The 15,969-nt window shown below is 46.1% G+C and overlaps 1 protein-coding gene across 1 annotated transcript in view; it reads left to right on the top strand.

Moving 5' to 3' along the window:
- LOC143934018 (cell adhesion molecule CEACAM1-like) overlaps positions 1-15,969 on the top strand; it is a 155,549-nt gene that overhangs the window by 87,037 nt on the left and 52,543 nt on the right. The window contains exon 5 of the mRNA XM_077457252.1: positions 3,898-4,033. Within this exon, the coding sequence (XP_077313378.1) occupies positions 3,898-4,033 (136 nt within the window). The remainder of the gene's footprint in view (positions 1-3,897; positions 4,034-15,969) is intronic.

A 15,969-nucleotide genomic window follows, 5' to 3' on the forward strand; every position in this document is an offset into this window, starting at 1 on the left:
TTTTATTTAAATAAACAATGGGGCTGTGGGGGGCGGGGATAGTGTTATTTTTTTTGCTGATCCGATCCATGACTCTGATCCGAGGAACGATCCGATCCGTGAGTTTTATGAACCGTTGCACTCCTAGTCTGCACCTTCCCCCCCTGCCGGTCCGTTAGAATCCTGTGAGGTGGGGCATTGACACCATGTGAGAGGGGAGGAATGTGTCATCTATACTGGGGGGACACGTGTGTGTGTGTGTGTGTGTGTGTGTGTGTGTATAGATTTCTCCCCTTTTTCATTTTTTTTAATCCGATTAATCGAAAAAATAATCGGCTGATTAATCGATTATGAAAATAATCGTTAGTTGCCCTAATTCAAACCCTGGTATACAGACACAAGGTATTTCTTTCAAAGGTTCTCACTCAATTCAAATGCTTGTCATGTAGCCACGTTCTGTCGCGTTTAGTCATTGGTAGCTAAGGGTGTGGATATACATAGATTCAACTTTTTTTTTTTTTTTTTTTAAGCAAAGTAGAGGATTGAAGCTTGTTGCTGCTCTCTGTACCTGTCCCTTTTAGGAGATATTCCCTCACTATTTTTTGCAGTCATCGCATCTGATATGTTCGATCTTTGATCACCGTGTGATATCTGCCAGGGTCCGTTCAGGCTGCGATGAATACAACCCAACAGCATAGTTCCCAAAAGTGAATGTCTGCATCATAACTGCTTTAAAAAACAACCAGGATCATTCACACATTTTGGAACTTTATATACTCATACCAACAGTTGTCACTATTTACATCTGTCATTTCCCCTGCCAAATCCTTATCAGCACTCAGGAAATGCTATAACATGGAATCCTGTTCATTTTCCTGCCTAGTGTTCATTATATTATACATGTGTTGGTTGGCATGAAACAGAAAATCAACAATGACAGGAAATGTGAAATAACACACTTATCCAATTTAAATGTATATTACTTTATAGTGAGAGTCCATTATACATGGGGTATCCCTTCTGCAAATTAGAAGGTTATCATTAATTCACAGGGCAATTCCTCAACCATTCAAATATACAAGGCTGAGTGCGTTTGGAGTTCAGTCATCTTTACAAAGTAAATCCTGCTTGTATTTCATTTTCTGACATTTTTATCAATACATTTTTATTGACATTTTTCACATTTCAACAATACATTTTGTATGGAGTGACTTTTTTTAAATATTAGCAAAAGTAGATTCCAGAATAGTGGCTGTGTGTCCATAAAGGGCGCGGGAGCGCTGCCCCCTCTCTCCTGCACCACTCTAATCGCCATAGATTCATGCATTGCATTGCATGAATCTATCTATAATCACTGCTGACACCGCCTATTCAGGTGTCCGTCCCATTTTCGGGCACCGGGAATCTGAATTACAGAGGTGGGGGTGTTTTTTGGAAGCACCTGATTAGAGCGATAGGAGAACCGCTGGCGCAATACTGTGCATTCACTGTTCACTCAGCTGTGTGCTAGCAAAGGAATTCTGAATCTGCCTCTCAGCCAATCAGTTTGCCGGGTCTGTTACCGGTCACCTGATTGGCTGAAACATCAGGCGCTGTCATTGGATGCCTAAGAGAGGACGAGACCGGTAAGTGCCGGGTAAGTGCCGGGTGGTATCTGATGGGGCACACTGGCGGTATCTGATGGGGCACAGTGGCGGCATCTGATGAAGCACACTAACAGCATCTGATGGGGCACAGTAGCGGCAAATGATGGGGCACACTGGCAGGATTTGATGGGGCACAGTAGCAGTAATTGATGGGCACATTGGCTGCGTTTGGCGCAGTAGCTGCGTTTGATGGCACAGTAGCTGCGTTTGATGGGCACAGTGGCTGCGTTTGATGGGCACAGTGGCTGCGTTTGATGATACAGTAGCTGCATTTGATTTGTTTTGTTTTTTAAATTGTTTGCGCACCCCAAAAATGTTGATCCCCATCCACCACTGTTCTGGAAGGACTCAGACTAACAGGTTAAGAGACATTAAAGCAGTATTAAACCCAAAAAACAAAATGTATTATAATACATACATAACTTACCAATTTTAACATTTGATGGCTGCATTAGATTCATTTTGTAGTTTTTTTTTTTTTTTTGCTTTATTTTTACCTGGTGATCCAGTCAATATGTCTGTTATTCTGTCTTGAAACAAACCATTTGGGGTATTTACAATAGCCGGCTCTTATTTATTTATGAGTGTAAAAAGAAAAACAAATGTTGATGTAACTGCTTAAATAGTGTTAAAGGATAAGTTCACCTTTTGGAAAAAAAAAATAAAATGCAATTTTTTTTTGCAGGTAAAAAATGTTGCATATTTTTTTTCTGGATCCTGTAAAGCAGGGATGCCCAACCAGTGGCCCGGGGGCCACATGTGGCCCGCGGAGCCTTCTGATGTGGCCCGCGACCTCCTGCTTTGGGATAGCAGGTTCTCAATCCCTGATCATGGGTTGTCGACCTACGATCCCAGAGTATCAGTGTTTTAAATTAAGCCAGCGGTATAGGAAGCAAGCAGCTGCAGAGGGAGCAGAGACACATTTGCAGATGATTACTGTATAGCGCTGGCCCCTGTCCCAAGCAGAGTGATACCAAATGCATTCTGCCTAGGACAGCAACAGCCAGTGATACTTGAATGGAAGACTCCTATTAAAGCTACGTTTATTACTAAAAGCAGTGTATATATGGGCATTTCAAACTGATCCGCAGGTGCAGTGCATTGCACCTTTGGGTTACCTGCACTGAGCCATAGACTTCTGTTATTATCTGCGGGTTTAGTGTGCTTTCAGAAAGTGCACCACACCGGCAGGATATAATAGACATCGATTGCAAAGTGCAGCTAACCTGCAGGAAAGCCACAGGTGCACTGTACTGTACCCGCAGTGCAGGTAAACTGCCGCACATCAGTGTGAAAGCAGACTTTCACATGATCGGTTCAACCCATGCGGACCCTCTATTCACCTCTATGGATGGACTTGTGTCCATTTGCACCCACCTACCTCCAATCCGATCTACTAAAAAAAAAAAACAGAAGGGGATCCCCTTCCATCTGGTTGGATCAGATAGGGAAGCCCACAGAGTGGGCTGTGTCCATGTCTGTTCTGCATATACAGCGCGGACATGGATCGGTCTTCTGCCCACTCCACTTATTGTGGCCCGCGACCAGTTACCAAGTCGCTTAAGTGGCCCTCGCTCTTCAAAAGGTTGGGTACCCCTGCTGTAAAGCATTGCATTAGAGATCAGCAGATAGCTGGTGACATGCAGATCTGCCAGTGTATCTGCTTCCCCGTACATCCTGTACGGCCAAGCAAATACATTCTGACAGGAAGCATGAATGAACTACCATGACATTCCACAGCGCCATTGTAGTTCATTGGAAACTACAAGCTGATAGTCGCACAGGCTGCCAGACCTTTGCAGCCAGAGCCAAAGCCTGTCAATCAGTGACTTGGTCATGTGGGTGGAGCCACGTTTTTTAAAATTCTGACAGCTAGCGGGGAGGGAGAAGAACCCCGCTAGCTGTCACAGCAGGGATCGGGGAGGAATGGGGGCCGGTCCATTTGTAACATGTGTGTAGTAAATATGTGTGTAACGTTACGTAAGGTGAATTTACCCTTTAACTGGAGTTTAGCTTTCATTTTGTTAGATGCACTAGCCAATTAGATTAACTTGACTAACACTCCCCTCTACCAAGGTTGATAATTATACTGTACATGGGTGGCCCTGTTGCTCCTCTATAGAATTACTTCTAAAAATTGGTGATAAGAAGGCTGCTGTTTATAGCGACAAATGTGTTCCACATTCTGTTTTCCATGCCTGCATGTCACAAAAGTTTTGAAAAAATAAATGTATAATGTGTCACTAACCTTCAAAATGTGATCTTTTATCAGAGTCTACAGACCCAAACAATGACAACAATTCAGGGACTCTGGGACTGACCATTGGAATTGTGATTGCAGTCATCTTACTGCTGGTTCTTGTTGCTGCATTAGTGTACCTTTTCGTTGTTCACAGACGGCGCAAAAAGTAAGTCTATTCGACAAAATAGTGTCAAAGTATTAAGTGATAGAAGATGTCCTTGACATTACACCTTGCTATGTTGAGCAGCTTATGCTTGCTGAAATTACCAATAAGTATGGTTTGGCATCAATATCTACCAAGAAGGAGGCCTCACCTACACTGTGTGCACAATTATTAGGCAAATGTAATTTTACCAAATCATCATTTTTATGCATATTATCCAACTCCAAGCTGTATAAACTTAAATTCTTATTGGATTTAAACATATCAGGTGATGTATATGTAGCACTACCTCCGTAGGAGCCGCTTAAAGTGTTAACCCAAAAAATAATAATTCAGATTCTGGTCCCTTAAACCTGCCACTTGCTGTATGCCCCTCTCTAAACTGACCACGATAACTCAGCCTTGATCACCGTTGGTCAAAGTGTGTCCCTCCATCAGACGTAGCTGTCCTCTTTGCTCTCCTCTCTCCCCCCTCACTTCCTCCTTTTCTTCCTGCATGTCAGCATCTTCTCTCTCTCTGTCTCCATGTCATCCCAGCCCCCCCCCCCCCCCCACACCACTATTATTAAAAATAAAACCCCTAAAATTGTCACTGCCAGCCCCTCTATGTGTATATGCATATGTGTGTATAAGAGCTGTTTATGTTCAGGTATTCGTTATATTTGATCATTTGATATTCTTCCATAATGGTTGCCATTTTACTATTGGTGACATTCAACCTGAAATATTATTGTGAGTTTATGTTGTTCACCTTTAAGTGCCTTTATCATATCAGTAAACATACCTTATATTATACCACGATTTGTGTTCTTTCTACTGCTGAGTGTTGCCCTAATACTGCATATTAGGTGTGCCAGAGGGGTTGGAACTGTTCTTGGGGTTGAGGCAGAGTACGGAACCAAATATACTTAGAGTGCTTGTTAACTCTAAAATATTATTCACTGCCAGCCCCTCTATTAGAGGCTGGCATACCACACTATCCAAGTCCTTTGTAAAAAGAGCGTTCTAAATACCTCTTTAGAGCTGTCTTCAGGCCAATCATGTGACTCGTGGCCACTTTACAGCTCCAAGACATCGCTTCTGCAGGAGGTCACGTGATCTCCCTGGCTGACGTCTCGTTTTTACAAAGGACTTGGATAGTTCCGACCCCTCTACAGCAGTAGAAAGAACACAAACTGTGGTATAATATAAGGCATGTTTACTGATATGATAAAGGCACTTAAAGGTGGACAACATAATCTCACAATTTAGAATAATATTTCAGGTTGAATGTCACCAATAGTAAAATGGCAACCACCATGGAAGAATATCAAATGATCAAATATAACAAATACCTGAGCATAAACAGCTCTTATAAACACATATGCATATATACGACCTATGTGAACAGGCAGCAGAAGGGCAGAGGAATGGCTTTCAGCTGTGTCAGACTGCTCTCTTCTATTCCTCAGCACACAGGTACAAATAATGAATGCAATATCATAAACATTCAACAACAGCTAACTGTAAGGAAATTTAACCTGCTATTTTCAGAGTTCTAGGCAAATTCAAGCTCTGAGCACAGTGAAGGCAATCCTTGTAATGGGTAGGGAGGATTTAAGGTAATCCTGTATTTCAAAGATGCAATTCTTTGATCTCCAGATAGTCTTTATGAAAATTGTATGGGAAGAATTCCTGAATAGCAGAGCAAAGCAACTTGGCTGTAATAATCAGAGAAACAGAATCTTCCTGTGTTGACAAGATGCAAATGAGATCACGACGACTGCTGGTTTAAAGGTGAATGAAGACAGTGGTGTCTGTATACAATACATGAATGGATGGCCTTATCCTTTAGCCCTATAGGCAATAGCCAGTGGATGGAGACAATGGTGTCTGTATACAGTGTCTATATGAATAGATGGGCAGATGCCCGCTCACCAAATACTGCAACAGATGAAGCTAGTAGTGATGAAAGTGACTTTACAAGCTTTGATGCCTGGCTCAGGGGATGGCGTTCGACCTCCGCCGCAGGCTACCTGGATCAGCTCCTGTGTGATTCAGATGAAGCAGAAGCGGCCTCCAGGCTGCCGCTGGACAGTAAAGCAGTGCTGTTCGCTGGTGCTCCAAAGATGCACTTGTGGTGACTCTTCTTGTGCAGGCCGCAAATTAGCCTCAGCACCCTCCAACACAGAGCCTCTGCTTGCAGATCGAGGCCAGCATCCCAAGAGAGAAATCTAGGCCTAGCCAAGCCTTTTTATAAGCTCTCCCAGAAATCTGTTCTTCTTCTCTGCCAGCCGGCTGGTAGTTGTAGTTCCCCAGATGTTCAATAGAATGTATCACTTGAGCCCTGAGACTACAGTTCTTTGTATGCTTTGCTTCCTGGTGATAATGCTGGCATGATGTGATGACACTGAGTCTTAGCTGGCACTAGAGGGAAATGGTCTCACTGGAACAATGTTGCTGAGTGTCTTCTGATACTGCAGGTAAGATAGCCAGCTCCCTGCTACATATATTTGTGTAATGAGGGAGGGTGTGGCCTAAGGTGATCAACACCCTATATCAAGGTGTGAAAAAAAATTGGGGCATCTTGCCTATGGAAAAGAAGCTCCCTAATAAGCACTTACTCTGAAAAGTCAAAACATTTTAAAAAATTCAAATCAGGGGCACAAGAAATGTGTTGAGAAAAAAAGGTGCAAATTAATTGCCAAAGATTTGAAAAGAATCAAACGTGAAGCTATCAGGAACCCATTATCCTCCAGTGCTGTCGTTTTCCAGAACTGCAACTTACCTGGAGTGCCCAGAAGTACAACATGGCTAAGATAAGGAAGGCTAAAACCTCGGCACCACTGAATAAGACACATAAGTTGAAACGTCAAGTCTGGGCCAAGAAATATCTGAAGACAGATTTTTCAAAGGTTTTATGTACGGATGAGATGAGTGACTCCACCTCAACTCAGATTCCAGCAAGGTGGACATGGGGTACTGGTATGGGCTGGTATTATTAAAGATGAGCTAGTTGGACCTTTTCAGGTTGAGGAAGGACTCAAAATCAACTCCCAAACCTGCTGCGAGTTTTTAGAAGACACTTTCTTCACGCAGTGGTACAGGAAAAAGTGAACATCTTACAAGACCATGATATTTGATGCATGCGATGGAGCATTGTCCTGCACAAAGTACTCCACAGCTTAGCTAGCCAGTAAAGGCCTTACAGATGAAAGAATAATGACATGGCCTCTTCCTCACCTGACCTAAACCCTGTTGAGAACTTGTGGCTCCTTCTTAAACGGGGGATTTACGGTGAAGGAAAACAGTACACCTCTCTGAACAATGTCTGGGAGGCTGTAGTTGCTGCTACACAAAAAGTTGATCGTTAACAGATCAAGAAACTGACAGACTCCATGAATGGCAGGCTTATGTCTGTTATTGAAAAGAAGGGTGGCGGGGCGTGGCCTGGTGATGTGCTAGAGCAGACGTGTGCTCTGTGAGCTCCGAGGCCGACACCGAGAAAAATACCTAAAATCATCCAAAAATCCATATTTTTGCTACCTGAGCGATGGGCTGGCGGACGGGCAAGTCTCTGCCCAAGAAAGGAGCCTCGACGGGGTCAATTAAACGATTCCTTTCCGTGGAACCGGACGAGGTGGAGGAGCAGGACGACCTAAGCCGCAAGCCGCGGGGTGGAGTAGATCTCGCCTCCCGCGATGGGCCGGACCGGAGGTCGTGCTCGCCCGAGTCCTCGGCGGGCTCGGGCGATGAAGGGGAGCAACATCTTTCCGCCGGAGCGGCGCCGAGAGTGAGTGGTCTCCCTACCACCTCCGATCTCGCCTCCATGCTTCTGAACCTCAAGCGGGTCATTAAGAAGGAGGTCTCCGCAGTTCGTTCGGATCTCTCGCAAGTATTGGTTCGTGTCGAAGAGTCGGAGCAACGTCTAGATCGCCACGCGAACGCTATCCGATCCTTACAGGCGACTACACGACAACTTGCCATTTCGCATCGTGCGACCGTTTACAAGATCGAAGATCAAGAGAATCGTAACAGACGTAATAACGTTCGGATTAGGGGACTTCCCGAAGCGACTGGGGACGACGACCTGTTACCGTCCGTTCGGGGCATTTTCAACAGTCTTCTGGGCCGAGCAACGGACGCCCCCTTGAAGATTGACCGGGTGCACAGGGCACTCCGACCACGCAGTCTTGCTACAGACGTCCCACGGGACATCATTTGCCGGATCCACCATTATCCTGAAAAGGAACTGATTATGCAGAAAGCTAGGGGAGCTAATCCGTTTGATTTTCATGGAGCGATGTTATCCTTTTTCCCGGACCTAGCTAAGGAAACCTTGGATCGACGCAGGGCCCTACGACCCCTCACGGAACTGCTTCGGGCGGCGTCCATTAAATATAAGTGGGGCTTCCCTGCGGCCTTGATCGCCTCTAGAGATGGCAGAACCGCAATACTTCGATTCCCGGAGGAGCTGCCCAAATTCTGCACGGATATGTCCGTTCCTATCCCGGAGCTGCCTGGATGGCAGGACGGCATCCCGCCCCTGCCCGCTGGGGCCGACCAGGGCTGGCAGAGAGTGAGCCGTGCCCGCCGCACTTCTGCACCTGATTACCGCCCTTGAACTGGCAACCTGCCCTTCAACTAGTTTACCTGTTCAGGATGTCTACTTGCATTTGTGGGACATACCGCCTGAGCGCGATTGGGGGGGCTCCCTTACCAAGTTTGTGTGAGGAAGCTGACCGCCTCTGGCGACAACAAGTTTTTGCAATGGCCACGGCTGTGTCACCCTTGGCCATGTGGCCCATACCCCGGTACCTCCTTGGGGGCCTCAGTCTGGATGCGAACATTGCTGTTCTTTTGCCTTATTTAATGGCGTGTTATTTTTCCATCTCCCTCTCTGTGCCTTTGGAGCGTGACTGACTCGCGGTACCCCCCCCCCCCCATTGTGTATCTTACCGCCTTAGCTTCATACCCATATTGTTCTTTCCAGGCGTTTTACCGTTTTATGTTTTGGATGATGTTATCTCTAGATTTTTATGCCTTGGTGTCGGCACCGGACCGCGGGGCGCTACTTTGGACCTTTATGGTGTGGTTTGCGCCCGGCTGCCTGAGTCCCGTCTCCCCCTTTTTGAGCGGGGGCTGCCCGGCGCGGGGCCCTGGCGTCCGTTCCCCTGTTGGGGTGGCGGGCGTGGGGGCCCTGTGGCGGTCACGCGGCCCGCTCTCGCACGGCATGGAAATGCGTGCACTACTAGCTGTTCTCCGACAGCACCTTTTTTGGTTCATTTTGTTTTTCCCACTAAGGTGGGGTCTTTCATTTTCTTGTTGCCTTTCCTTCTCCTTTCCTTTTCTCTTTCACCTTTCTTGTCTATTGCCTCCACCTCCTCTGATCCCCTCCCCCCTATTTGGCGGCAGACCGCCTCTGTATTGCATCAGTAATGTTGTGGTGATCGCGGTTCCTCCTCCTGAGACCCCATGGCTACTGTGAACCTTGTATCTTTTAATGTAAGGGGCCTTCACGCCCCGGGGAAGAGACACAACTTATATAGGGAGCTGGACCGTTTGCGGGGGGACGTGGTCTTCCTCCAGGAGACCCACCTCACGCAGACGACTCGAGTTAGACTGCACTCACGAAGTACCCCACGTGGTACTACAGCCTCTCCGACATTTCTAAAGCAAAAGGTGTGGTCATTGGGATTCGTAGGGGAACCGCGTTCACGTTTGAGGAAATGTTGTGTGATCCTGCGGGACGTTTTCTGTTTCTGCGGGGCACCCTGGGCAGCATGCAGTGTACTTTGGCCACCTTATACTCCCCTAACAAAAACCAGGTGCGTTTTCTGGCTTCCACACTCAACTCCCTGCGGAATTTTGCACGTGGATGCATTCTTCTAGCGGGCGATTTTAAAGGGGTTGTAAAGGTAAATTTTTTATTTTCTACATAGGTTCCTTTAAGCTAGGGCATTGTTTGTTCACTTACCTTTTCCTTTGATTTCCCTTCTAAATGTTTTTTTGCTTTGTCTGAATATCTCACTTCCTGTTTCTCCTCAGTAAACTTCTCACCATCATCCGAGCTGGTGGTTAGTCAGCCAGAACAGCTTACTGAACAGCTTACTGGGGTGAAACAGGAAGTGAGAAATTTAGACAAAGAAAACAAAGAAAAAAAACATTTAGAAGGGAAATCGAAGGAAAAGATAAGTGAACCAACAATGCACTAGCTTAAAGGAACCTATGTAGAAAATAAAAAAATTACCTTTACAACCCCTTTAATGTTCCCTTGGAACCTACTGTGGACACCTCTAGAGGTGGTTCCTCGCTTTCCGGCAGGGGAGTGAGGTATATACGTTCTCGACTCCATGATCTACAGTTGATGGATGTCTGGAGAATTAATCACCCGCGGGAAAGGGACTTTACCTACTTTTCTCCGGTGCACCAAACCTACTCTAGAATAGATTTATGCTTCATTGATCACCAGCACCTCCCGCTCATAGTGAAGTCAAGCATTGACTCATCCCCCATTTCGGACCATGCTCCGATTTCCTTAACCATTAGCGTGGCGTCCGTACCCCTGAAATCCACTAACTGGAAGTTGAACGAGGAACTCATAGCCGAAGAGGCGGATAAAAAGGTGATGGGTGACAGTTTGGAGTTTTATTTTAAGACTAATGTCAGTCCTGAAGTTTCACCGGGAGTGCTATGGGCGGCCCACAAGGTGTATATTAGGGGAAAGTTCATGGAATTGGGTTCTAGGAAAAAGAGAGAGCGCTTAACTCAACAGTCCGACTTGTTGCGTGACATCACAGACTTAGAACGCCGGCATAAGCTGAACCAGACTCCGGCCCTTTTCCACGCCTTAACGGAAAAACGGGAGACCCTGAAGTCCCTCCTTCATTTAGATCACAAGCGACGCGCGCGGATAGTAGCTCACCGATTTTATGAGTGGGGAGATAAGCCCAGTAGGCTGTTGGCCAACTCGGTGCGACAGCGTAAGAACGCGGCGTTTATTGCTAAAGTTAAGACCCCCTCGGGAGACCTGGTGTTCGAGACCCCCCGTATAGCCAAGACATTCAGGGACTTTTATCAGCGCCTGTATCAGGTACACCAGGGTGTCCATGACAGAGAGGCTCGGGGACGCCTTATTGGGGACTATCTGGCCCGTGCCGCCCTCCCGAAACTCTCCGAGGAGGTTTTGGCTTCCTTGGAGGGGGAGTTTACGGCTGCGGAGCTCCTGGGCGCCATGAAAGCTATGGCGCGCGGTAAGGCACCGGGACCAGACGGCCTCACGGTATCTTATTATAGAGCGTACGCTGACATACTGTTGCCGTATTTGACCAGATATGCTAACGTGACCTCGGACGGCGGGGACCTTCGCCCGGAGACCACTCATGCTCACATCACGGTATTACCCAAGGAGGGCAAGGACCCTAGTGACTGCGCGAGCTACCGCCCTATTTCGCTCTTGAATATTGATGCGAAGATTTATGCTAAAGCCATAGCGAATAGGCTGCTCCCCTTGGTGCCACAGTGGATTTCACGGGATCAGACAGGATTCATCCCCGGGAGGGAGGCACGGGATAATTCTCTCCGCACACTTTCCTTGATGGCTTATGTGCGGCGGACTTCCCAGCCCACCCTGTTACTTTCCACGGATGCTGAGAAGGCGTTTGACAGGGTGGACTGGGCCTTCCTTATGGCTACGCTGGCACACTTGGGTATAGGACCCACTTTGCACTCCAAAATAGCGGCGTTGTACCACTGCCCCACAGCTCAGATACGGATTAACGGTACCCTCAGTGACCCCTTCACCCTATACAACGGCACTCGCCAGGGTTGCCCGCTCTCGCCGATTTTATTCGCGATCTCCCTGGAACCATTTTTATCCCTTATTAGGCGAAACCCGAATATACGTGGCGTAACAATAGGTACGACGGAACACAAATACGCGGCTTACGCGGACGATATTTTGTTTTATGTGCAACAGCCTCTGATCACCCTTCCAAATCTTATGTCCGAGTTTTCGGCCTACGGCGCGGTGTCAAATTTTAAAATCAATATGTCCAAATCGGAAATGTTAAACATCTCTGTCCCCGCCAAACAGGTATCTCACCTGAAAAAGAACTATCCCTTTACCTGGCAGTTGAGCTCCATGAAATATTTGGGCATTTAACTTACGCCCTCACTATCGTCCCTTTTCCGCGCTAACTTTCTGCCTTTGCTCAACACACTTAGGTCAGATATCCAAAGGTGGTCCCAGCTACGACATTCTTGGCTGGGTAGAATTGGTCTGGTTAAGATGAACTTGCTGCCTAGGGTGCTCTTCATGCTTCAGATGGTCCCGTTTGGGATACCGGTGGGGTTTTTTACAATCTTGACATCTTTGGTATACCGGTACATATGGAATAGGAGAAGACCCAGGCTGAATAGATCTCTCCTCATCCGCCCTAAGTGTAGCGGGGGTTTAGCTGTACCAGACTTTAAGCTTTACTACAGGGCCATTGTGCTGACTAGGCTCTCTGACCTGAAGTATTGCAAGGACACGAAACTCTGGGTAAACTTAGAAACGGACCTCTGTGGCGCTGAACCTTCCACACTGATGTGGATCCCGAGGAAGTTCCGGACCCTTTTGCCTACCACGTCACCGCTTACACACTCCTCCTTGATGGTGTGGGACTCTATCTGTAAGATGTATGGCTGGTTGTATAACTCCCCCCTGATGCCCCTGGTGGGTCGCGATTTTTTCCCACCGGGTAACATGGACCCTCAGATTCACCCGTGGCGGCTGGGCACTAACACATGTCTACATCAGTTCACCGGCCCATCCGGGGTGTTGCCTCTTTCTTCCATCATGGGTGACTGCTCCATATCCTACATGGATCGATGGAAACATCATCAACTATTGAACTTTGTTCGCATGCTCCCAAAGCCCCTGCGCACCTTGGCGGAGCTTACACCTGTGGAAACCGCATTTGCCGAACCTGGCCCGATTGAGCGGCCGGTTTCGTACTTTTATCAGGCATTGCTGTCCCTCACTTCTACGGGTACTCCCTCCTTCCTACGGTACTGGGAAAGGGAACTACATACGGCGCTGTCTCCGTCCCAGCAGTCACAAATCCTAACCCTGGCTCATACCTCCTCTGGATCCTCTAAGACATCAGAAATGGCGTATAAACTTTTGACCAGATGGCACTACACACCGGTTGTTTTACATAGGTTTTCTCCTCAGTCCTCCCCACTCTGTTGGCGGGAGTGCGGGGAGGTAGCCACTCATGCTCATATTTGGTGGTACTGCCTGAGGATCCGCCCATTCTGGCTGGCGATTTTCTACACGATTAAAGAAATCCAGGGGTGGGAGATACCTAATGACCCGTGGTATGTTCTGTTCCATTGCACGGGGAGGCCGACGGGCCCCTATAAGAGGTCGATTACACCACACCTCTTAAACGCTGCCAAAACCCTCATTCCTCAGTTTTGGAAGCTGAAGACGATCCCCACGCTCCGGCGTTGGTTACTCAACGTGGATACCACATATTACATGGAGGACATGACTCTCTCCCTCCGGGGTAAATCTGAGTTGGCAACGAAGATCTGGGCATGTTGGGTTGCCTTTAAATATTCATCTAGTTATGCAGCCATAATGTCTCAACCAGTGTGATGTGATCATAACTCTTGTTCTTACTATATCAACTGTAATTTTGCAATTGTTTGCCTGAGGGTGGTCTGCCCCCCCCTTCCCCCCCCCCCCCGCCCCCCACATCCCCCCCCCGCCCCCCACATCCCCCCCCCCCCTTCTTTCTCTTTTTCTCTCTCTTTCTGTTTATTTTCCCTTTCCTTTACTCTCCCTCTATTTCTGTCCACTATATTCCCTCTTTTATAATGGAAGAGGTGGGTGTATTTGTCTGTGCCATTGTAACTAACGATATAATGTTGCTGCCCGTGATATTGGTTTATGTATTGATCGTTATGCTTTGTACACGCCTCTCTTCTTTCATAAACATTAATTATAAAAAAAAAGAAAAAAAAAAGAAAAGAAGGGTGGCTATATTGGTCGCTTTTTTAAATTTTTTTTTTTATTTTGTTTGTTTATTTGTAAATTTTGAGTGGCTTGATTATTTTCATCAGTTAAAGTGAGAATAATGAACAAGTGAGATGGGAACATTTTCATTTTTCATTTAGTTGCATAATAATTATGCACACTAATAGTTGCCCAATAATTGTGCACACATACTGTAGATATTCTCCTTAGAAAGCCAAAACCTCACTTTTACTTTCGTAATAAACCTCAAACCTGAATATTTAACATTTTGGATTGCACTGTAGTTGTTCAATAATGAAATGAATTCTAATAATTGTGTACACAGTGTATAAGAATAGTGATAAGACGCTTCAACAGTTTAGGGTTGTTAACGCCAGATCCGTTTGGACCACATTGACAGCTATATCCAGTGCAGCCAGTACTGCATGCAGTACTTTTTTTAGTGCACCGTGTGGTGGAGCAAACAACCATATCGCAATGCAGCTGTGGTGAATATAACTCTATGGCAATGTCACGAGGGACATATCAATAAAGTTCTGTGAAAAAAGTAAGCAGTACAATTCACCAGGATCAACGCATTGACTTGTTTATATCAACTAGCTGTGCTGAACACACGGCCACAAGAAAATTCACACTATAGCTCAGAAGTAAAATATTCTATACCTGGGTCATGTTGAAGAACCTGCTTATGCCAAGAAATGTGTGCTGGCTTCAGTGGCAGCTGATGCTCCATTTTTTTTTTTGTTGGGGGGGGGTGCAGCAAACAAACCCCCTCCCCTCTTGGAGGTCGGGCTCTAGCTTGTGTGTTGGCGGTGATGCCTAGCAGAGACATTGCTCCTATGAGGATGGGCATCTCCCGGAGCTCCCCGAACATACTCCACGGTACCGGCCAATACAGTCGCTTCTCCTCTTAAGACCCGCTTCCTGATTGGCCGGGAGGAGAAGCAGCAAGACAATAGCGAAAATATTAATTCGCTATTGTCACACAACTGGATGGGCTCTGCGTCCCGAGCCCACCCCTTTTGAAGTCAATTAGAGCCTCAGGCTCTACTCATGTAAAAAAAAACATGTGTCCGGTGCCCTGCGTGTAGATTCCCTCACTGACACAAATTTCCAGCTGCTTTTATCTTGTGGGTCGGAGAGCTTGTCAGAAGTTATCATGCTGATAACAGAGGAACAGAGCAACAGAAAGACACAACACTTAGGGCTTTGGAAAGAGATAAGTAAACCCTACAAATATATGTGCCCAGATCAAATTTCATGAATGGGGTTTACAACCACTTTAAAGAATGTTTTTCATGCCTGTAGCATTCAACGGGACTCTTGTTTCATTTTAAGCTCTGTACTACAGAAATGTCAGTTGGAAATTTATTGGGTGCTATGGTCAACACAAACTTTTGTTTTTGTCAACATTTTCAAATATAAGCCCTTATATGCATGGAGATTATACACCAATCATAGATAACATTATGACAACTGATAAGATAATCAATGTTATTCACTTTACCTGTTACAAAGTGGGTGGGGATATATTAGACAGCAAGTGAACATATTGCCCTGATGAAAATTTTTGGAAAGCAGAAAAATCATTAAGTGTAAGGATTTGTATGATTTTGACAAGGGCCATATTGTCATGGCTATGTGACTGGGTCAGAGCAACTTCAAAATTGCAGCTATTGCCGGTTGTTCCTGGTCTGTGGTGGTCAAAAGTGATAGTCCAAGGAAGGAAAATGGGTGACACAGATACAGAGTTTCCAAATCTCAATACAATCAAACATCTGTGGAATTTTCTGGAAAAACAGGTCAGATCAATGGAGACCCTACCTTGAAACTAATAGGACTCAAAGCAGAGTTCCACCCACTTTTTTTTAACTTAATCTTATTTACTATATAATTTGCAATATTTTCTTCATTCATCATTTTATTTTTT

This window comes from Lithobates pipiens, unplaced genomic scaffold (assembly GCF_037356315.1).
Source record: "Lithobates pipiens isolate NorthernLeopardFrog02 unplaced genomic scaffold, aLitPip1_a1.2 Scaffold_27, whole genome shotgun sequence".
Classification (NCBI taxonomy): Eukaryota; Metazoa; Chordata; class Amphibia; order Anura; family Ranidae; genus Lithobates; species Lithobates pipiens.